At 39.6% G+C, this 23,181-nt stretch overlaps 1 protein-coding gene across 2 annotated transcripts in view; it reads right to left on the bottom strand.

Moving 5' to 3' along the window:
- LOC108232276 (ankyrin repeat and IBR domain-containing protein 1) overlaps positions 1–22,674 on the bottom strand; it is a 40,956-nt gene extending 18,282 nt beyond the window's left edge. Inside the window, exons 1-15 of one of the 2 annotated variants that reach the window (XM_017409923.3) lie at positions 22,518–22,674; positions 19,429–19,723; positions 17,429–17,729; positions 12,921–13,103; positions 12,051–12,168; positions 9,153–9,361; positions 6,861–6,949; positions 5,896–6,040; positions 5,526–5,692; positions 4,704–4,792; positions 3,815–3,945; positions 2,276–2,410; positions 1,558–1,644; positions 799–865; positions 149–294 (exon numbers count right to left, since the gene is read on the bottom strand). In XM_017409923.3, the coding sequence (XP_017265412.1) occupies positions 149–294; positions 799–865; positions 1,558–1,644; positions 2,276–2,410; positions 3,815–3,945; positions 4,704–4,792; positions 5,526–5,692; positions 5,896–6,040; positions 6,861–6,949; positions 9,153–9,361; positions 12,051–12,168; positions 12,921–13,103; positions 17,429–17,729; positions 19,429–19,616 (2,055 nt within the window). In that variant the 5' untranslated portion in view covers positions 19,617–19,723; positions 22,518–22,674. Of the gene's footprint in view, positions 1–148; positions 295–798; positions 866–1,557; positions 1,645–2,275; positions 2,411–3,814; positions 3,946–4,703; positions 4,793–5,525; positions 5,693–5,895; positions 6,041–6,860; positions 6,950–9,152; positions 9,362–12,050; positions 12,169–12,920; positions 13,104–17,428; positions 17,730–19,428; positions 19,724–22,248; positions 22,435–22,517 lie in introns of those variants that run through there. The other variant, XM_037980584.1, reaches the window with a different exon arrangement.
- Positions 22,675–23,181: the final 507 nt, after the last annotated feature.

The raw sequence follows: 23,181 nt of genomic DNA, 5'->3' as shown, positions 1-23,181 counted from the left end.
ATATTTAACTAAAAGCTGAGATGTGTTGGTATTACTGAGGTGCATGGGGACGATCATGAGGTAAAAAGCTTTAAGCCCAGATCTCTAATGGCTCGTGTAAAACTGGCTGCTGTGAAAATTTGTCTTTCTCAGTAAGTAGCTCTGAAACCTGCATAAGCTCGTAGATTTCCTTCTTTGTGCTTTTTGGCTCCAGAAAGAACCCGTAAGGATAAGAGCACTTGAGGATACGTCGAGTTTTAAGCAGTTCCAGGACGGCATCTTCAATGAAGGTGGTGTCAGGTGAGCCTCCGTCCCCTAGGAGAGACCAAAGACAACAGGTTGGGACAAAAACCGTGCTGGCCTTTATTGAACTGTTAAAATGCATTATGCTCAAACTGTTTGCTGCTTATCTGATGACCAAAGACCAGGGCTCCTACACCTTTTCCATTATAAAAACTTTTCCAGACTCAAATTTTCTAAAATATCTTTAGATGCGTTAGGCCTGGGCTTTTCCATAAGTTTTAAAACTGCGTAGGAACCCTTAAAGACGACGATTGTCGTGCCTGCAGAAGTTTAAACAATAAGAACACAATGAAACTTAAACTAATGTGTATAAGTACTGATCTTGACCACGATAAACCGTATGTGGAACAGACAAAAGTTCAAATGTGTAGTAAATGCTGTAACTACACTCTCTGTTGGTAAAACTTCATTTAAAGACCTTTGTGTTTTTCTCTCCTGATTCCCAGAGCTTGGTGTCAGAGGAGTAGATTAGGATGTATAATAAAGATTGACTGTTATGGTAGACTGAACACTCACTTTGACTCAGGGCTCGACTGAGTTGCTCCATCTTCTCTTTGGCGGTTTTTAACAAGCGCTGCTCGAGCTGTTGTGAGGAAGACAGACTTTTTTTTTTGAAAACTGCTGAGGAAAACAATCTTGGGAATTCTGCCTAACCAAACAACGGAGAGACTTCCAGTAAATAAAGTCCAATTAATTAACAGCAGTGGGAGAAGCAGCTTTATATTGAAGTAAGATTTATAGACTAAATGCAGTGATCAGCCACAACATTATGAACACCTACAGAATACTAATTAGTTCCTCCACATGTTGCAGCAGCGTTCCCTTGCCTCCTTAGGCTTGGAGGCCTATTGGCTGATACCAGGATGTTACCAATTATTCTGCTGGACCCTCTGGATTGTAAAGTGGGGTCTTAAAAGATTAGGTATGCTTACTTCTGAAGCTATTAGATCCAATGAGGATGTATCTGAGGAGTCTGCAGGCCAGGTGAACATGACAGAATCTTTGTTGAGTTTTGTCTAGCTATCAAGACAAACCTCAGGAGGAGCATTGGTTGTTAGGATGCAGGGTTGTTTTAGGCAGAATATCTCCTGGTATAAGCAGTGTTAATTATTTAGTCTGTTAATTATGGCTGATGGATTTATGCTAAAAAATACAACATCTTAAACATCAAGACATTAAAGTGAATGTCAGTCTATGAGATGAGCTTCCTCTGGCTACTTTGATAGCATGATTTTGTTTTATGCAAAGCAGACAACACCGAAAGGCAAAGTTTACCTGATAGCTGTGCTCATGGTTCTTGAAGCGTGTGTAGTAGTGCATAAAACGATCAAGTTCCTGAAAGCTCTTGTGCTTCTTCTCTGCCTGCAAAACCGTGACAAGACACAGTCACAGTCAATAAACTCCTGAGCATTTTGTTCCCTCTTACGAAGTATAAATACCCTGCATGCGAAAAGTCAATTTAAGTAGAGCCGCAGGAAAAATCCATATTTGTGCTTTGGGAGGAATGCTAGGGAAAAAAAAGAAAAAAAGAAACTGAAAGTGAACTTCTTTTTGCCTTCCATGAAGAGAGTTTATATTTCATGCTTTCAAGGATTTTTCTATCAGAGTGTAGAAGTACTGGACTACCTTTCAATGAAATGCATAAACTCTTTGGGTTATTTGATTTACTAACCTGCTTTTTGTCTCTATAAAAGAGAAGGTTAGGAAGAAGTGAGTGTAGTACCAATGGGCTTACTGACAGTAAAACTATCATTGGCCAAGTAAATGACTGCCTCTGCTAGTTCATTGACTGCTAGGGCAAAATGTATCAATTGTGAAAGCAGCGTTTCTCATATAACAACTAAACCATCAACACAACATGAGGCTCCTTAAATAAAAGCTGCCATCTTGCAACTGTGCCTTGTTCTTATTGGAACAGATGGCTGGGCGTCTTACTGGGGTTGAAATTAGTGGAAATAAAGAAAATACACAGGTATTATGACAAAGTAAGTACCTCTTCTGTCATCTCCTTCGACTGCTCCTCCACCTGCTGGATGACTTCGTACCGAGTGCAGCGATAGTAGCCACCTGTTGATGAGCTGTGTTTTTTCCACTCCTCCAGACAGATCCAGCAGAAGTCATATTTACACTACAGGGGGCAGAGGAGATGCTGTATATTACTTTACGCCTGAATCTGCTTTGGCCAGTTGAGACGACAAAGTTGGTAACTAGTGTTTGTCTACCTGTTCTGAGATAAATATACTGAAACACAGCCTAGTTGATTTAACTGCTGAATTATCTGTTAAAAAAGGCTGGAAAAAAATATGAGTGTAAAAGTCTCAAACCCCACCACCTACATTATTTCATAGAATTGTTTTTTTCCCTGTCTGTTTGGTTTAATAAATGTAATCTAAAATTGGTTTTATTAGAGGAGTTATTTTATTTTTGATTCCTTGCAGGCTGCTGCCACTAGAAGGCACACAGACTACATTTGAGACCAGCAGGTCCCACTGGTATAACAGAGCAACAAAACATGCCAACAACTCAAATCTGCTGTGTATTTGTGTCTAAGTGATTTCTCTCTCTATGCCACAAGTGCTTCTGTGGGTGACAAGTTAGGCAGAGCAACACAAAAGGCTGACATCTATGTTGTCTTGGAAACACCATGCTTACATGACACTTCACAAAAGCCAAGATGAGACCTAAAAATAAGGGGGTGGGGGTAAATGATAAGACAGACACGCACAAAGAGAATGTGTAAAATAGAGACACTAAATAGGGGGGGGGTGTGACACCAAACCAGAGGGAAGGAGACAACGGTTTCTTGGCAACACTGAAACCCACGTTTCCAAGCAATAGGGTAAAAGCCATTTCTTACCAGGTAATAACAGGTCAAGGGTTTTAGTCCCCTATGGCCTCACAGCTTGTAAAAGCTACTCTGTTTCTCCAAAACTGATCACAATCTCTAGTCAGCCTTTTTTAACAAGAGGAGACAGCAACGTGGCTGTCAGAGACAAAAAGCATAAGAGATCCTGGCTGTGTGACAACACTGGACTCCTTATATGGTTAGCTCTTCAACAATAGAAGGGCTCACTGAGACACAGTCAGAAAACACTCTTAATCTCCATCATGCTGGGTTTTTGATGTTATTTCGGGGAGGGGTTCTATTTATTATTATTACCATTTTGCTTTTACATTTGTTAGAATGTCAGCTCTCCACGTTTAATACTTGTGAACTGTTCATTCGGACCGTTTTTGTTGTTTTTTTTTCAAAAGATAATCTACTTATAATTGAAGCAAAATTAGTCAAACAAGCTAACAGACACTGTGCTGTATAACATGATATCAGTAAAGTCCGGCTCTCTTTGCGTGGTTTTAAAAGTTGTAAAGGACTCCGATATGTCACACTGTGTGAACTTAAAATGATAAAATCTTGATAGTAACTTTTAAGAGTCTTACGACTTTTTCACAGGTGAAGACTGTCTCTGGTGGCTGAAAATTGCACAGTGTGAATCTGGCTTAAGTAATGCAGAGACCGCCCTGCCCAACTCACCTTGGCACACTGCATGTGATTGCAGCCCTCGTTTTTCTGTATGGGAGACTTGCAGGTGGGGCAGGGCTTAGAGTTGGTGAGCAACCATAAGCAGTTTGCTGCATCCTCGTAAGCTTCACTCACGCCCGCCACTTCAACAGGAATAGGGGGGGAGGGAGGTAAGCACAACAAATAAAACCATAATGAGATAAAATGAGAATGGCTATTACCGCAGCGTCAATACAGACCACTACAGTGAGCGGGAAATTGTCCTGCCTGAATAATGTGTGTTCCTTAGACATTTCACAGACATACCCCCAATTTGCCCAAGTACAAACTCCCTCCCTCTCTCTTACACACACACACACACATTCAGAGAGAGTAATTGGCTATTATCAAAGCATCTCTGATCTGTCGTTTGAAATGCCAACATGAAACAGAATCTTGGGAAATCGAAGGAGGAAATGGTCCCACAACAAAATAATTGCCTTTATCTTTCCACTGTCACATCAACAAAATGGCACTTAGGAGCAACTTGGGGCACTTAAATCATCTACTGCACTGTACTTACAGTCCAATTACTGCTTCGAAACTCTGCAATTTCCTGATAAGGGGTCGATTATTTTAATTAATAATTTGTTACGAAAATGATGTAATTTAAATGTTTTAGAACTAAACTGAGATACTAAAAGAAAAAGGTTTAAGGTAATTTTGTTCCAAATCAATCACTTGTCTGGAAACACAAAAAAGAAGACTGTGATTGACTAATAAATTTAAGTTCTCTGATATAACAATTTATCATCTAGTAACTTAATACTTAAACATTCTGTTGGGATCTTGTTTAACTCGTGCAAGTAAAACTTGAGCTTTTCCTGTAAACTAAAAGAAGTCCACGCCAATAAATACTCACATTCCTCAGGTTTCATCTCAGTGACTTTCTGTAGCCACAGCTTCCAGGTCTCACAGTCACACGGCTCGTGGGCCTCACCTCGACACTCCCTGGAACACAGAGAGAAACTGGAGGTAGGAAGAACTCCCATTCTGTCCCTTAAAACAACATAATAAAATTAAACCAAATGAGGATTACATCGATAAAACAGATGCTGTAAAACCCTCAGCTGCTTTCAGCTGGCCAAATCTGCCTTTAAACTGCACATCCTCTTCATGTTCGGGGAGTTATTACAGCGGAACCTGCGTGCGATCCATTTTTTTCTGAGCAAACGCTGTGTCCGTTAAACTCCTCTGTGAACCCAACAGCCACTTTCAAGAACAATATAATGAAGTGAGGTGCACCGAGGTACCATCATTGTAATTAGGTAGGATTAATCGTGGTGAGATGGAGGTTATAACACTGGGTGGGAAGGGAACTGCAGGGGCTGTGTGAAAAATCATGAATACAGAGAACAGAAGGTGGAGGACAATGAATGCTTTTGTACATCCTCCCAGACTGGCACACAGTCACAGTACTCACACCCAGAATATTCAATTTGACTTGCCTTCTACTGTTTAGAAAAAATAACACCTCAGAAAATGTTATTTTAATCCAGAGTTTACAGATATAAGATTAGGAAAAAGGCAGATCAAGCTCACTCAACTTTTGCTTTTTATACAATTACAGGGATGCATCTACGAATTAGAAATTTTGACAAAAAAGGAATGCCACACAAACAAAATTCTTTTTTTTTTTTTTTTTCCAGAATGAGTGCTGCGATGTAAAACCCTGATTACTGACCAGCAGAAGAGGTGGCCTTTCCCACAGTCTACAGCGGGGGCCCGAAGCAGAGGGAAGCTCAGAGGGTCGACAGTGGAGGTCCCGGGGCCCTGAGTGTTCAGCCGTACCGCTCTCTCACATCCCGCCTCAGGACACCAGCGAATTGCAGAGTTGTTTTCCACAAACGCCTGTAAAGAGAAGAAACAAGGATGATTTCAACCAGACAGCAGTCCGAACATCATGCGCCGCTAAGCTGCTAATAATTTAATGATGGCGACAATGATGAGAATATTTTGGGCCAGAGGGCTCACACTTCAATGACCAACTGTTTTTCATCATTTCAGTGGCTAATAAACTAAGAGAAATGCTTACAAACACAAATCAGATTTACCTTAATGTCAAACTGGAGGTAGCGCCTGTCCATCTCTCTGGAGACCACACTCTCTATGACTTCCACTGGCACTAGTTGGTAACAATCGTAGGCTGGACAGAAAATGTTATGGGCCTCCCCCTCTTGAATTTTTAGATTTAAAAACCTTTAAAAAAGATTTATTGCAGATATAAGTTAAAGGTATATCATAAAAATCCTTAGCAAGATAATGTGAGTAGAAAACCCTACATTGGATACAGTCAACAAGCCACAGCAAAACACCACATTTTCTCTGATAAAAACTAGAGTTTGCATTTACTTCAGCAGCTTAAGGTGTTAGGTATTTAAGGCAGGCTTTTGTTTTTATTTCCCCCATTTTCAATATTATGCGTATGACTTCTCATATTTTCCTTCAGTGTGATAATACGATGCCTCACAAGGAACTCTAAAATGGGGAAACACTTTTCTCATTCCCCACGTGTGTATTTATAAACAAGTCAACTGAATTTTGACTTGTTTTTATTGGAATCACAATAAATGTCACAGGTGAGTTCAATTATGGCTTCAAATCTTTTCAGCTCAGAGTAACGTCTGTGGTTAATGTCAGGAACGGAGAGCACACGGTGTACAAAATGTTGGAGAAACACAGTAGCACAGAGGCCATGAACTATTTCCATCTACATCTGAAGGTTTTACTGCACAATTTCAAATACAGATCGACATGCTAAAAAAACAAACAACACAATAATAGTTTGACTGAATTTATTGTAATTAAATAAGTGTACATTTATTTTTCTCTGGTATTCAGATTTTAATGACAAGATTACATTTTTTTTGTCCATTTTTTCCCCACTCTTCCCTGCCTAGACTTTATTTCCTGCTGGCATTTATTTGTTCATGTCAACCTTGACCCAAACAACAAAAGGAGGCCCAGTTTTTGATCAAATCCAGGTGTTTTTGTTTGAGGGAAAATATGAATTACTCACCCCTCCCAGCATGCTCTGCAAAACTCATGGCCACAAGACATGTCAACAGGTTCTTCAAAGAAGGAGATGGAAGACAAGCAGATTCCACACTAGAAGACAAAAATATATATTCAATGAGGTTAAAAACTATGCAAGACTAAATAATTAAACCTGGTTTTAATTACTAAAGTTTAAACGTTTTAAGAAGTCTCAGCATACAACTCTTTAAAAAAAGTTGAATATAATAAAATTCACTCCCATCAATGGGGCTTTTGTCTGAAATTCCACAGTTTCAGAATATGCTGACCGGGACAAACGTCTCCAAATATTCCGATGGGTGGCCTGATTGTAATATCCAGCGGACAATAATGGATGGGAAAGTTGAGCCCTGAATAAGTAGACACGTCGGTGGGTGTGATTCCACACAGTTAACGGCGCACGATTTATGAAAAGTGACTCTGCCAAGATTACAACCTCTTCATAACCATGTGGTTCCCTGATGACTTATCTGGGAGCAGATTTGTTTTCTCACACCCACAGAAACATGAGCCGCAAACAAACAGGGGCAAACACACGGGCCTTGTTACGCTGGAAGAGTGACCTACTCAAAAGACAAAGAGAAGGCAGTGTTCTTCAACAATGCCGCTATTGATCTGTGAAAGAGCAGAACATGATAAAAATCAACTGGAAGCTTTAAAACGCCCTCAAGTGCAGCGGGGCGATTAGCAAAGTGTAGTCTGGCCTTTTTAAAGCCACAACAAAGGGGAAATAAATAAATTGCTATATATGTTAATTTCACATAAAACCAATGATACACCAGCAATACTTTACTTCACACAAAATGTTCCTAGATATAGTGACTATCCACTCAGATAATATACAATATCAGTCAAATGTTTACAGATGCATACCTCATCCGTTTTATGTAGGATAAAACTGAGATGACACATCTTCGTGATCTAAATAATGATTTATATGTGTTTGACACAGAGAACGACAGATGAAGTTAAATTATTTTTTTGTTTTTTAATGGTTTCAGTTACGGGTCAGCGGAAAAAACTGATTTTTGCACAATTCTAGGAACATATTTCTTACTTGTATTTCTAAAGCATGATTCATGAAAATCAACAAACTTCTTGTTCTCTTGGCAGAATTAGAGAAACAGGAAGTCTTACTTGTTTTAGGTTTGTGGGTCAGACCACTGACATGCTACTAAAGACTGAAAGTCAAATAATGCTGAAATATAATAACATTTATGAAATAATACAGTGTAAAAGAGAAAATTACAGATTATTTCACCTTGTGCTATATGCACATATTTATTTATGTTTTACAATCTAAAACTGGTTTTCTCCTGAACTGGAAAGTTTTAGGCTCAAAAAATTACCAGTTTCCAAGGAGATGTCTCCACTCCTGTAAATTCTGCAGTACTGGCATATAGTAAAGATGTAAATAACAAAAGGTTATACACTTATATAGAGCTTTTTGACCTTATTCAAGTATTATAATGTGCTTCGTCTTCACCTATTCACACACAAACTTCAGCAGCACTGCTTCTTTTATACCACTCTGATTTATCTGTTTTTCTCAAGTATGTGGGGCAGCAGGGACACTACCATCGGCTCTTCTTATTTTGACTGCAATAGCTATTATTAATCTGCAACACATGGCCATTTTTCTCATCTTAAAAATGATGAACAAGTTGCTCAAAATGCCTTCATAACAAGTTCAGTTTTCCTCTCCATTAACCACTGAAGAAGAGTTTGTCCAGGCGAGAGGGGGGCGGGGGGGAGAGAGAACAGTGGACATATCAAGATGAAGAGAGCTGAATTAGTGGGTCATCCTGCACATCCAAGCTGTATATTAGTTTTTCCACAAGTGGGTGAAAGTGTGGGGAATGAGTCCAGCGCTGTTATCGGCCCAATTCTTCTTTGTTAGTGTACACTCCAGCACCGCACAATTACTCAACCTCACAGTGTGTCCGTGTGGTTGTTTGATTACAGTTTTATCACTGTACTTTGAAGTCAAAATGTCTGCCAGATACCCAAAACGTTCACAAGTTGGCAGGTCTGCTCTCCTCATCAAGAACCAAGATTCAGTGACCTCCTTACTTTTAATAGAGGTCAGATATCTGCCAGACTTGCTCTTTTTTTTTTATTTAAACTGATCACCATGTAGAAATCGAGGCCTTGAAAGCCTCCATAAAAACTCTATTCTGACCGCAGTGGTTTTCTATCAGTGTGTGGTGAACACACACCCAAACGGATCAGTACATCAACCAAAGAGATGGAAGAACAGCAGCCGTTTCCTCACCAGAGAAGACTCGTCGTCAGCAGGCATGAGACTGATTTGGTCTGGGGAGGTGATTGAGGACCGGGTGGTGCGAGGTGTCCGGGGTGACGGCAACGTGTCCCACGCGTTGCAGCCACTTGGAGGTGGGTTCGGCATCTGCACCCCTGAGCGTTGGCAGCATTCCTCCGCATTGCTCATCCAGGCCTCTAAGAGCTTCTCTCTGTCCCAATCTGATGGAAAAGTTTTTTTTTTGGTTACAAAGATGATTAAAAAGGTGAAATGAATGAAAAAACACAGAGCATTTAGTTCGAACAGACTAAGAATTGTTCCAAATGGTTCCTATTTAATTCAGAAAAGCTACAATTAAAAAAAAAAACTCTCTTCCAGTCCACCCTGTTTAGTACAAACCTGAAGTTAAAAGTCCACAAAACATCCCTCGAACAGAAACACTGCTGGGTCTCTTAAACAGCCAACAACAAAGACCTGCTGCCACCTGGTTTTCTCTTTTAGAATAGCTCTTCATTCTCACAGGAACACATCCGAGAGCCTTTCAGCATAAATTGTGAATGACTTGTGGACTGTGTCTAAGTCTAAATATTCTCCCCTTTTAAAATAAGGAACATGACCCGGTCAACGGCAATTAGGCCATTATCAGCCTGGAGACATGCTTCACCAGCAATCAAATGCCTCAGACTCTAAATGGCCTCGTTTAGATAATGAATGTCGCAACAATTCCCCCCATTTCCATTCAATTAAAACTAATCAATGAGTATAACATTATCTCCATGCCTTGAGCCATTAAAATGAGTCTGAAATTAAAAAGTTTTATTTCACATTTAGGAAATTCTAATTGTTAGAAGTACAGAGGACAGACAAGCAGGCAGTTCAGCTGACAGGCAGCAAGAATAATGATCGAAAAATGAGGAAGATTAAGGTGGGGTGGGGGTCGGGGGTTGTTAAAGTTTTTGCAAGATCTAAATGATACGCAAGCCTTTAGCCCTTCGCCTGGACGTTATAAACATTCCTAAAATGTTTCATCCTTTTCCAACAGACAGCTAACATTCCCCTGATGAAGGTGAGTAAATAAAGAACAGCTTTCTTTCCTCTAAGCCCCAACAGACAACATGTCCTGTCTGTAGCTCACACCGATCGATAAACAGCTACTGCATTTAAGCCAGGCTGAATTAATGCAATCAAACCATGTTCCAAACTAAAGTTTTTAAAAGGCTCTGTGTTAAGGTTGTGTCTTAAGGCTGCAAATGAAATATAAACAATCTGTAAACAATCAGGTTAGAAAATCATTTACAGATTAATTTACTTGTAATTAAAAGGAGAAAAAGCTACACATCTTTACTGGCAAATATATTCCTAGAAAGTTATGTTATATATGCATTTTGATGTACACTGCTCAAGTTAACATCAATGTCATGTAATAAAAAGGCTTGAAATAAACAGTAAGTGTTGATTTTTTTCACCCTGATATTGTAATGTAAACCTATAAACTGCAACACAGTAAAAAAATATTATTATTATACACATAAGTTTTGTAATATTTGCTTTTTTATGTCTACAAAGAAAGTAATACAAGAACAGGAGTTCCATGCAAGTTTTACATTCAGAAAGCATGATGTTTACACAACATTTTTTTTTAAGTGAAGTATGTTGAACTTAATAAGGACAAGTCATTTGTTAGGAAATCATTAAATTAATATAAAATGAAATGAAATAAAATCAGAGGTTGCACATTTAGGCTTGTACAACACTGACTGCATGTATTGAAAACTGAACAAACAGTATCTATGCTCTTGAAAATAGTATGTACCCATTTAAAAATTTTAACTGAATTAAAATCATTGGAGTTAAAATCATCAGTGTTATTATATCCCTCTCAGGAAGTGGTGACTTTTTAAACATATGACATTTGGTTTTGCTGATCCCTAGGGTGGTGTGGGGTATTATAAGGCCAAGATCTCTAAGAACTTCAGGACAAAAGGTGTGGACATCCATCAGTCTGGTGAGGGATTTAAAATCCTGTCAAATAATTTGAAATAAATTATTTATCTTTGTCAAAAATCCACAAAGACACTGGAACTGTCCACTTGTTTAGGACAGGCACCTTTCAGTCAATTTACACAAAGAGTGTTTTGTGTGATTCACAAAGAAGTTTGAGACAATTTGATTTGAACAACTGGATCTGCAGGCGACTCTTCGACCTGATGGTGTCACCTATCCACAGTCAGAAAGATATGAACTCCCAACAAATGATTTTTATAGTTTGACTTTAAACTACATAAGAAATGTGCCATCTAAAAAAGATCAAAACAACAGTAAATAGTGTGGCACAGTAACATTAAAAACATTTGATGCCACAGAAACCGGGGAACTTATTACAAACTGTGAAGGTGCTGAAAAGGTTGTGGTTTGGGTTCCTTTTCTGCCTCAGAAAGTGGACAGGTTGCTCCTTTTCAATCAGCTGATTCTGCATTGCATTAAATAATATTAAAAGATGGTGTCAGCAGTAGAAACAGGAGGCTTGCAAATCCATTAAGGAAAAGTTAATTATGAAGAAACAGAGTCTTCATCAAACTGACATTGTACTAAAATGTTGTAGATGTTGTTGTAGACATAGAGATGTTTCAAATGTTTACAAATAGGGTCCAGCTTTTCAGAAACTGGTGGAAAATTCTGGAAAATACTTTTATTGTTATTGTTACTAAAGGAATCAATCAGTACTTAATTGATTTAATAAAAAGCCAAGTGTTTGGTAGATTTTTTCAAGAGTAATAAATGTATTTCATTACAATCCAATTATTTTCTTCATGAAAAACAGGATATCTGTTTACAACACTAAGCTTCCAGCGCTAATATAAAGACGGCTCCTTTAGATCTGTGTCAGTGTGTGAGTGTGTTTCAGAGTACCATGGGCACGTAGCAGAGCTTCAGCGGTGAAAAGAGGAGCTTGCAGCATATCAGCCGTCTCCACTATCAGCATGTCCTTCAGCCTGCGCAGATCCTGAGGCCGCAGGCCCTCGTACATCTGGAGAAAAGAGGTCAGATACGAGAGAGGACAAAAGTTACTGACAAGAACCGAGTAACTGGAGAAAAATGAGAGGATAGATTAAAGTAAAATAATGGGCGGAGAACAGATAAAACGGAACAAAGAACTGACAAAAGGTTGAAATAAGGAGAAAACGGAGACGTGAAGAAATGCAGGTAAGACAAAAAAACATTTAGGGAAAGGGAGAAAAGAGAAGCAGAACAGGCATGACTTAGCCACACAGTATGAACTAATAAAATCCCGATGCAGATCAGTCATGTGGCCTGTAACAGTCTGTTTTGTGTGACTAATTTGTGTTTCTGTCTGTGATTATGTCAGGCCAAAACTTCTTCATAAGGAAAACAACAACGGTTCAAGCAAACTGTTCAACAATGAACTAATAATTAGTTTTTACTAAATGAGTGCCTTGATCTTAAAGGGTACAAAAAGCATAAATTATTTGTGAAGGGCTTTTGATTCTTTTACACCTTCATAAGTTTAGTTTCACGCCACTAAAAGTGACTCTACCTGTGTTGCTTTAATTAGATGAAGTTATGTGTTAGCTTAATAAGAAATACATGTTTATAAAACATCAACAGCCAAAACAAAGTGATTGTTAGACAAAAAGGGAAAATCTTTGTCAGATGCTGACGAAACTAGACTAACCTTTGGTTGTACTGATGTAAGTCACACCAGAGGGGTGTAAAACTGAAGGGATTACACTCACTGCCTCTTACGATCTTATTCTGTACCTCTCTTCGGTCGAGAGCTGCATATTCTGCTTCTATACCCTCGGCCTCAGGGGCCAGAGAGAAGACCATCTGCGACTCCAGGCGTAGGGCCAGATCCTTGTGGTGCTGCTTTTCTGCACAGTCACATGGAGTCTCGCGGTTTTCATTTTCTGCAAACAGGTCCGCTTCTTTCTGCACCAGCAACTAAACAAGGAAGAGCAAGACAAAGGTTTGGCTTGGAGCACTGGGACATAAGCTGCAGTCAAAATTATTTAGGGCTGAAATTTGAGAATATAAAAACAATGAAATGCAACTTCACAGAAAAGCAGGAAAAAAAAAACAACTCACAAATTAGTGTTTGTTTGCAAATCAGGGGTTTAACCTCATTTGAAAAGCCACATTAATGCCAATAACAAAAAGCCTCAAACTTCAGTTAATCATTTAAACTTATTATTGCATATTTTAGCACATATTAACACGCGGGAGTCGTTAAAGTCTAAAATACAGACAAAAAAAATTAAAAAACACCTTTTCCAAATAACTAATTTTTACAGGCTGAGAGGCAAAGTCCAACAAACACATTTGTAACAAGGCCAACATGTAGGATTACCAGCCACACGTCTCCAAAGCTAATTTAGAGCTGCACCTTGATCATTACAACCAACAGTTGCAAATTTACACCAAAACAAACTCTGCAGCCGGAGCAAAGCTTTAACGAATCTGTGAGCACAAACAGACGATTTGCATTTATCAGGTTAATTTATTTGCTGAACAAATTCAATCCTGGTAGTCATGAATACATTACAAGTGAAAAACACTATTCATCCCCCCCTTTTTTTTAAGAATAATGCAAATAATTAAGAAATATATCACAAAAAGTATCCTTCCCAACTTTGCTTGTTTTATTTTAGGCAGAACAAATTAATTTACTAATACCATCGCATCTTTTAGAAATGCTAATGAATGGACTTTCAGTAAATACCACAGGCTTAACAGTCTGTTCGTTTTTTTGATGCTCATATCTATGTTTCTCTGAAGCAGCAGCCACAGCTTATAACATGCTGAGCAGAAAGGTGCAATATCTTCACTCCAGATGGATCTCGTGACCCACAAGCTTCGTGTTGGATTAAATTCAGGTTCAGGGAGCCAAACCATTATTTGTTCTCCACTTCCTCATCTGTGTTGTACACAAATATGTTCATACGAGCACGTTCATGAGTAACATTCTGTTTTTGTTTATTTTTTACTTAATGAGATTGGGTTTTTTTTAACCGGATGAACTTGATGATGTAGCTCAAAACAGCAACAATATAAATGTTACTGTCTTCAACAATGAACGGCTGCTACAAACTGGAACTTGCAGGATAAAGCTTTATTTCTTGCAGAAAATAAATTTAACATTTTCTCATCGAGTACAGGTTGTCTGCTGTGTGCACAGAGCAGTCAGGCTGGTGCTGTATCTGAGTGTCCCGGCCCATTGATAACTGCACATCTTGTTTTAAAAACTTCCATAACTAAGAACTGAAGCTATAACAATTAAAACTGATTAAATGTACCTGCATATCAGGTTCTGTGAGTCCTGCAGGAGGACAGAAGTGTACGAAAAACCTCTGAGACATTGTGAAATCTCTACCTTTTTTTTACTGGCCATCATACATGTTAGGTATAGCTGAAATAACAGCTCAGAATAATGTGCATCAGGAGTTTTGGTTTTATTAAAAATAAACCTTGTTGTGCTTAGAAAGCACATGCAATTAAAAACATTCTTAATGGGCTGTTTTTCTTTCGCTTTCTTACAAATAAAAAGGAGAAAATTATGAGAGTGGGAGCAGCTTGATTGGGAATTAAGACTTAAGGTACTGCTAAGATAAGCAAAAACAGCGATGCAAATATATGCAAACCCTAGCACATTACTTTTTCCTTTCTCACTAGTTTTTAACCCAGCCCTCAGCTGTTGTCATTTAGCCTCCAAGTTGAGCATTCTTGTGTTATGATGTCATCTATCAGAATTTACCAAGTTGTTTAATGGTACTATGACATACTAACAAATGAAGAAGAACTAGTTCACGTTGTGGGCTGTGAATTTACTTCAGACTTTTGAAACGGTGAAACATGAACACCATTCAAAAACTATAAACTTTGAGCTAGTTCCTTTGAAAGTGTGAACTTGCACACCGCTGTCGGTCACTGGCTCCTGGGGAGGCAGGACGAGGAACGAGTCAAGGCTTTGTGGCCCTCTTGAGAGGCGCACGCTTCCTGTCCCTCCTGTGCAACCGCTCGAGGACAGCGTTCTCCAGAAAGCCGCAGTGGGTTTGGGAGTTCATTTTTAGTCCATTTTCAACCTGAAAAAGACCAACCAGCTCCTCCTTAATGACAGCAGCCATCTTCCACCCAGCTGGGGTCCAACTTTAACTGATGCCCTGTGTCCATTAGTGATCCCACTGCAGGTTCATCCATCTGCTCCATCAAGAGTCACTCTCATTTCATTTGCCCATAAAATCTTTAAAAACTCGGCCTTCTTGTACTTCTTGGCAGAATCTTTTTTTGCTTCTGCTCAGTGGGAGCTGTGTTTAAGGCTTCTTTACTTTGAATACTTTGTACTTCTGGACACTACAAGGAAGTTGCAGCTCTAGAAACTGGAGGCAGTGGAAAATAACAGCTTTCTTAGAAATTCTTTTATAAATATTGTTGCATCTTTTTTCCCCCAAATGCCTAAAGAGGGTGGGGGTGGAGGGACTTGAATAACTCATATAAAACATTTGGTTTTTCAGTTTTCACCTCTAAGAATTTCCGATGAATTTGTTGTGTTGGAAAATCATTTTCCTTTTTTTTTTTTTTTTCTTCACATTAATGAATCAATTTGTTCCTTCACGGTCAGCTTTACAAGAAGCAGTACAGCTAATGTTGAAAACAAGGCCACAATCTTTCTGATTACACAAAAAACATTTCCTTAAAAACACTGCTTTTAATTTTTGAAAAACTGCAAAGAAAAAGCAGACATTGACCTCATATCTGTGCATGCACCCAAACACTAATAAGGCCTCTGTAATAGTTTCCTCAAATCCTGATATATTGTTGTGTTTATCATTTTATCACACTGACTTCTCAGAAATTAAGCTCAATTTAAAAAAAAAAAAAAAAAAAGTGTAAGAAAATCAAAATAATGTATGTTTCAGAATGAATCTTTATTAAATGAGATATTAGCCATGTTGATATACTTCAACCTGCAATGCTTGGGGTCACGAGTCTGAGATTTTGATGTTGTGGGTCGAAAGTCTAAAGGTTTTGGAGCCGATGGGGCTGAAAGGTGCAGAGCTGCCGAGGATTTCAATAAAGCCAGTATCTCACTAGGCTAAGACTGTTGGAGACTAGATAGCAATTCAAGAAATTCATAAGAAAATAGGCAAGTTTTCAGAGTGTTTGCGACCAAGTGACCGTCGGTGCAGTTTTTTAGACCTGGATGTTTGCCTCAGATGTTTTCTGTCAGAGGAGAGCTTCTGTCCAGCTGTCAAAATCCAGTTCTGGCGACGGCTGCAGACGCCCATGACTCCCCAATGACTCTGTGACTATTTTGAGACAAAGATTTATCGCATAAATCCCCCCCCCCCAACATGTTCAAAACTCAAGTGTCAGGACTGCGCGCCTCTGTGCCTCAAGCAAAGAAACTGAGAGCCCCTGCTGCAAACACTTCAAGACACTTTGGAGACTCCCTTGCAAATGCCATTTGACAACTCGTCAGCAACAGTGGCAGCCCAGTGAGATGATCTTAAAGATGATCCGTTTCGCTGTTTCTGTCAGTGCAGCTTCAACAACCACTTTCACACTCCTCCACCCCTGTCCCAGCTGTCATGGGACCACAGAACAAACTGATTCAAGTGGATGACTTCAGTGTTAGAGATAATCTGTGCATATCTCATCAGATGACTTTTAGTAGACGATAGACTGAAATAATATTCAATCATATTAAACTTTTATATTTATATATTATTTTAATGAATGAGAAAGTACATTGCAGTTTGATTAACAATCAGCTTTGAAGCCATAGCTGAATTCATCTGATAAATGTAATAATGCATATTGTGCACCAAAGGACATTATCATTATTATTACAGTAGGCGGTTGTTTTTCCCTTTCAGTTTATTATTTATAATGACAGCACGAGCTATAATGTTTATAATAGGCTCAGGTCTTAAAGGTAGAAACTAGAGTCAGTTTTTAATTATTTAACCTGTCTTTGTGTTGCAACATGACCCAGGGATTAATAAAGATGTAAGTAATTGTTTGTTACCAAACATCACTACATCTACTATTTAACACAAGGCCACATGCAAGAAATTACACGTTTAAATGATACAAAAGGACAAGTTGAATCATTTGTGTTAATATGAAAGTTAATCTGACTTCTTTATTTTTTCTACTCAAATATTTGTCTTTGTGAGGCTCTCCATGTTCCACATTTAAAACCTCTGATCTGTGTCTACTTAGGAACATGTTACAAAAACATTACCTACAGAACAATGACTCCTCACCTCAACACAGGTCTTCATGCCCGAGGCAGCAGCGTAGTGTAGGCAGGTATTTTTCTTTTTGTCAATGGCGTCCACATCAGCCGTCTCGTACTCTCCGTGGTCCAACTTCGCTCCCTTCCATGATAGGATGATTTGCAGGCAGTCGGCCCGACGCTGTTCGTCTTCATACGGCCGTGAGATCCGTGGCTGCAGCGCCCCCTCAGAGGTCAGGATCTGAGGCCCCATGCAGAGAAGGTGCAGAGAGGTCTCGTCATGCACGTTACGCTTGTTGGGATTGCCGTCTTTGATTAGAAGAAATGACCTGGGGAAAAATAAAAGAACTGAACATGAATAATAAGTCATTTATGGCTTTTGGGCTTATAAAATAAAGCCGGTACACAAACTTTATTCTTAGTTTAGTGGTAGTGAATGAGTCAACTCAAACATTTACAATTTTCAGTCTAGATTGTTCTTTTCGTATAACTTATGTCTGTTAGCCAAAACGATGATATATTTTTTTATCTAAAACAATGCAATTTGCATGATAATTTTCATATAAAAAAAGGGAGAAAATAATGACAAAATACCCACATTTTCTGAGGCAGCTGATAAAGCTTTAGTCTAATTAACACCTGCTGCAGAAGACGTAACACTAGAAGATTTTTGCCCGTGTCTGTGTTTGTTTGTTGCGTTAGCAAAATATCACATGAACCACTGGTCGAATTTTAATGAAACTTCCAAAAAATGATCAATTAATGGACCCCCCAACTGACTAACTTTTGTAGTCAATCTAATTCAAAACAATATATGGAGCTAAAATTTGGTGTGGTAGTAGCTGAGAGTCGTCCCCAATTTATACTCTGAAAGCTAACTGATTGAACAAGATCTGTTTTTAAAACTTTGCCTCTAACTACTGACATAAACTCTCTGTCAGTAAAATATCTCATAAACCACTGGATAAATTTTAATGAAACTCTCAGAAAGTAATCATTGGCTGTGCTTCTACAACCAATTAACCTTTGAAGTCAACCCTATTTAAGATGGCTGCCACAGCTAATCAACCTTAGTAAAACAGATAAATGAAGATAACTTAGTCAAATATACAGATATTGAGCTAGAATTTGGTGTGGAAGTAGCTAAGAGTCATCCCCAACACGTGTTCTGACTGCTAATCTTGTGATGTGTTGCAATATCACATGAGATCATTCATAATGTCATTTATAAGGTTTGACCAAAACATTGATAATTGTCTCTTCTTTTTATAAGGTGACCTTAGTCACCTTCCCTCAAGGACATTAGGCCTTTAATTGAGTATTGTGATGCAAATTAAACATCAGATACTTCAAACACTTTTATTTTAAATCTACTGTATATGCAAGGAATACCCACAGTGAAATGCACAAAGTGCCTCGATTGGAATATTTTTCAACTAAGCCTGAGTGTCAGAATTTCAAGGTTTCTGTGGATTACAACATAATCACAAATATACCAGTCCGTTCAGTTTACATACATAACACCATTCCTCTATCTGCCATCAAGTTTCCAAACCAAACCCAAGAAATTTAATCAGGAAGTAATGTCAGACAGCGCAGAGAATTTTTTTTTTTTTTTTTAAATAGCGCCTTAGTGAGATGGAGACAAAACACGAGCGAAGTTGTTAACTTGTAAGATGAGAAGCTCTTGGAATCCCTTTCTATTTCAACCCAGCATGTCACATTCCTGAGAACAGATGGCTCTGAGGAGGGACAGATGGGAACAAGACGTATAGAGATAAAACATAAAATAAAAAAATGTTCTGATAATAATACCCCATTATTGTATTATAAGACTGCTCATAAATATTACAGCTACCCAAAGAAACCTGACACAAAACTACAGCACTGATGATTAACCCCTGACCCATGAATCCTCCTTCTCCTCTCTGACCACATCATATGGGGGGAAAAAAAAGGGTCTGAATGTGTTAATTACACGAGATAACTTTTTCACATCGCTGGCTTTCACCGGGGCTCTTTCCTGACCTGAGTAGGCGCATCATGGCGTGCCGGGCAGCGTAGTGCAGCGGAGTGTTGTGCTGGTAGGACTCTCCATATGTAGAGTTGGGATCCAGAGCCTCCTTGAACTGCGGGTTGCTCTCGTAGAGCTGGCAGGCCAGCATCTCATCTCCGTTGATGAGAGCCTTACGGAACTTGGTCGCAGTGTTCCCCATTTCTTCTCCTACTGTGGGTTCAAGCCGTTGACCAACACAGCAGCCTTTAAAGTCTTCTTCGAGCCGTTCACGTCAAACAAGCCAGCATGTTGCATGTTCTGTATGCCCTAAAAAAAGAAGAAAACAATTAAATCCTTTATGCTTCTTTTTTTTTTTTTTTAAATCCAACAAGGCCTTGCTAGTTATGAAAGGATCACAAGAATGCCATCCTCAAGGTTGCTCAGGCTTCTCTGCAACCAGTGCTTGTGTCGGCATCACTAGAGCACTGTAAACACCTCTTTCTGTTTATTTTTCCTTTTGAATAACTGAACATGGTGAGCACAAAGCTCACACCGAGCAAAGGACAAGACTTCCTCTGCTATCACCAGGAGCCTCCGCCTCTCTGTGCCAATGCCGCCCGTCCCACTGAGTCCAGGACTCATTATAAAGCAATATTTCCTCAAATGGAGAAATAGCACGCAGCGAATCAGCATTCTGCTTCCACCAGAGCACCATATGGTCATGAGTGTTGGGACACTGAGATGCTTTTATGAACTGGTCAGCTGAGCCACAAATCTGCAATATGTACTGCTCTGCTTCATACTGGAGCCGCGGATCTTCCTTCTCCTTTCTTTCACCTGAGCAAAAAAAAAAAAGCTTTGTGACATCATATGCATGAACAATAAACTTTGCCGGTGCACTTATCTGACATTCGACTACAACACAGACAAAGCCTTCTGAGCTAAAGCCACCAGATTTACATGGACGTTCTCTGGGCTGCTGCTTCTCTAAACATGCAACAGCTTGTGCACTGAACTGTGGCTTCATCTGTCCAAACTTCAACTGTTTTTAATTGCCTTCCACCACAAGCAAAAAGGGGCAACTATGCCTTTGCCTGTGTCAGAGTGCGTGTTCATTTGTGCGATATCTCATAAATGACTAGACGGATTTTAATGAAAATCTCAGGAAACAACCACTGGATACGCATCTACAACTGGTCAACTTTGAGTCCACCCAATTCAAGATGATCGCTACAACCAACTGGCCTTAGGAAACACAAAACTGGCTGTAACTTAGCCAATGTTAGAGATCCAGAGCTAAAAACAAAAATGGACATAACTTAGTCAGATTTATAGATACTCAGCTAAATTACAACAGAAACTCTGAGCTCCAATAGATGATTAACCACGAGTCCACCCAATTCACGTCTTGCGGATCAAATGTCAAACTAAATCGTTATTTTCAAGGTTTGATCAAAATGGCTGGAACTCTGTCCTTCTTCATGATAAGATGATTTTCATTAAGAATTCCACTGTGAAAGGCAGTGGGCCATACGCATTCCTGGAAGGAATGCTGGGTCTTTAACTTCCTGATGATTTGATCCTTTTTCATCAGCTGCTGGCAGGAAAGACACAGAAATATGTCCGACAGCCTAAAACAAGAACATGGGAAGGACCCGTGGCTGCCAGGAATGTTCATATAAACACTATCCAATGTATTTTTGTCCCTGGTGGCGGGGGATGTCAGTGTGGTGGAATTTAGAGAAAACATCTGAGGTATGTTTCATCAAATCATCCATCAGCAAAGATAAACACAAAGGAAAATTGGGGGGGGGGGGTTGTGAGACAATTGACGACCTCAATTTCTGCAATTATCTGATTAAATTTAATGTTTAGTACTCTAGAGATTGAAGGGTCTGCTGATATCTTTTTCTTCAAGAGTACATATCAAATACCAAACTTTGCTCAGATCAGAAAACATGCAAAAAAAAAAAAAAACTAAGTCGACTTGATGAACAACTTTATCATCATGTGCTCTAAAGGCTGGAGTCTGTGACACATTAATCTGATTTTCATTACTTCGATCCTTTTCTGGGTTAATTATCCAACTCGGAGCGATTCTTTACAGGGACAGGATCCACTAACTTTCAATACAAACACAAGCAGATGCACATTTACCATAAAATGAAAGCTGTAACATCAAACTCTCATTTATCGACTGATGAAGTGCTGGACACTGATGTCTAGATTAATGTGGATTATTTAAGGTTTTTTTTGTCAGCAATTGCATGACCATTTTCACTGCACAGACAATACTGTCTCCTTTCATTGCTCAGATTCATACAATAAGCTATAAAAAGTCCACGGCTTGGGGGAAAGGATCAATTGTGTAAACAATGTGGAACAAGTTAACTTGTCCAGCTTGTGTCACGTTATGGGGAAGGATCCGCCTGAGATCACACACAATCACAAGATGAAACTCGGCCAGTGCCTCCCTTGTAAACACCCTTTGCTATTAAGAGATATAATTTTATAGACAGAGCACGTAATCGATGTGGACGCCGTCCAGACGCATTGCTGAAATAACCAATCTGACGATAGTTGACGCCACTCCACCCCCGTACCGACGCCAACAAACCACATCCACCAGCTCCTGGCCACACAGCCATCTTAAATAACAGGGGGAAAATGACACCGCTTGCCTGGAGAACTGCCACTTCTGTCACTGAACTCCCCGATGCAGGCCTTTTCCCCATCATGTCGTGTGGTGTTTACCATTTTTTCGCTAGCTCAACCCCGACGGCAGCGTGTCATGCTATCGTAACGAACAGCCGCCCCCCTTCTCCTCTCCTCTCCTCTCTCTCGGTGCTCACTTTGATGCGTTTCTGCTCCGTGGAGTCACTCGCCGCTCGCCCGACCTTAGACCGTTTCGCTGTCGCCGCTGCTGTTTAATGGCAAAACACGGCGAGTCCCTCGGCTGCATTCAAAAACAACAAACATCGTGACGCATCTGCGTCCACGGAGCGTCAGGGCACGCGCTAGCCGACGAGCTAGGCGGCTAGCAGCGCTGCTAGCCAACTTAACGCTAACTAGAACACTGATAAACTTCAGTGAATCATGACTGACAAGTGTTGCGACTTACGCAAACGGCGCGTTTCGCCTCTGGACAAACCACCCGACGCGTTCACTGTTCGCCAGGACCGCGAAAACCCGGCTTTTTCTCGTAAAATCCTCCTGTAGGTACACTGCGCTCAGTGCTGAGGAGGGAGGTTGCCCCTGCTAGTTGGGTTGCCAGGTTTGACTACATCCCTCCAAACAGGCGCAGAGAGACGCGTCTTGTCCTGCAGGTTTGAACCTTTTTCCTGCTCTGACTCATATCTCTACGTTGCAAACCATGAAATCAAAGATTTGAAAAAAGGTTATCCTGAACTGTATTAAATTGTGCAGTTTGAGAGAGTTTATTCTAGTAGTTTTCCAGACATACTTGTACGCAATTCTGAAATGCGGGTTCGTAATCAGCATAAAAAAGCACTTTCTTCTGCATAATTTTACTCAACAAGTCTGAGAGTAATTACGTACCAATGCAATTATCTGACTTCTCAGGTCACCATTGTTGTTCTGTTTTCAGTCACTTCGGCTGTTTCCGTAGGTAAACAAAGGCATCCGGTCACACATTTCTAATTTAAAGACACATAAAACCACTGATATGAGGAAAAGGATTGTGTAAATTATGTATCTTACTTCATGAATTACTTTACCAGTCTCCAGAACATTGCAACCAGTACCTTTAATGGCCCATTAGTTTA

This window comes from Kryptolebias marmoratus, linkage group LG16, assembly GCF_001649575.2.
Source record: "Kryptolebias marmoratus isolate JLee-2015 linkage group LG16, ASM164957v2, whole genome shotgun sequence".
NCBI lineage: Eukaryota > Metazoa > Chordata > Actinopteri > Cyprinodontiformes > Rivulidae > Kryptolebias > Kryptolebias marmoratus.
The sequence above is the reverse complement of the archived record's forward strand: the minus strand, read 5'-3'. Positions and strand labels throughout refer to the sequence as shown.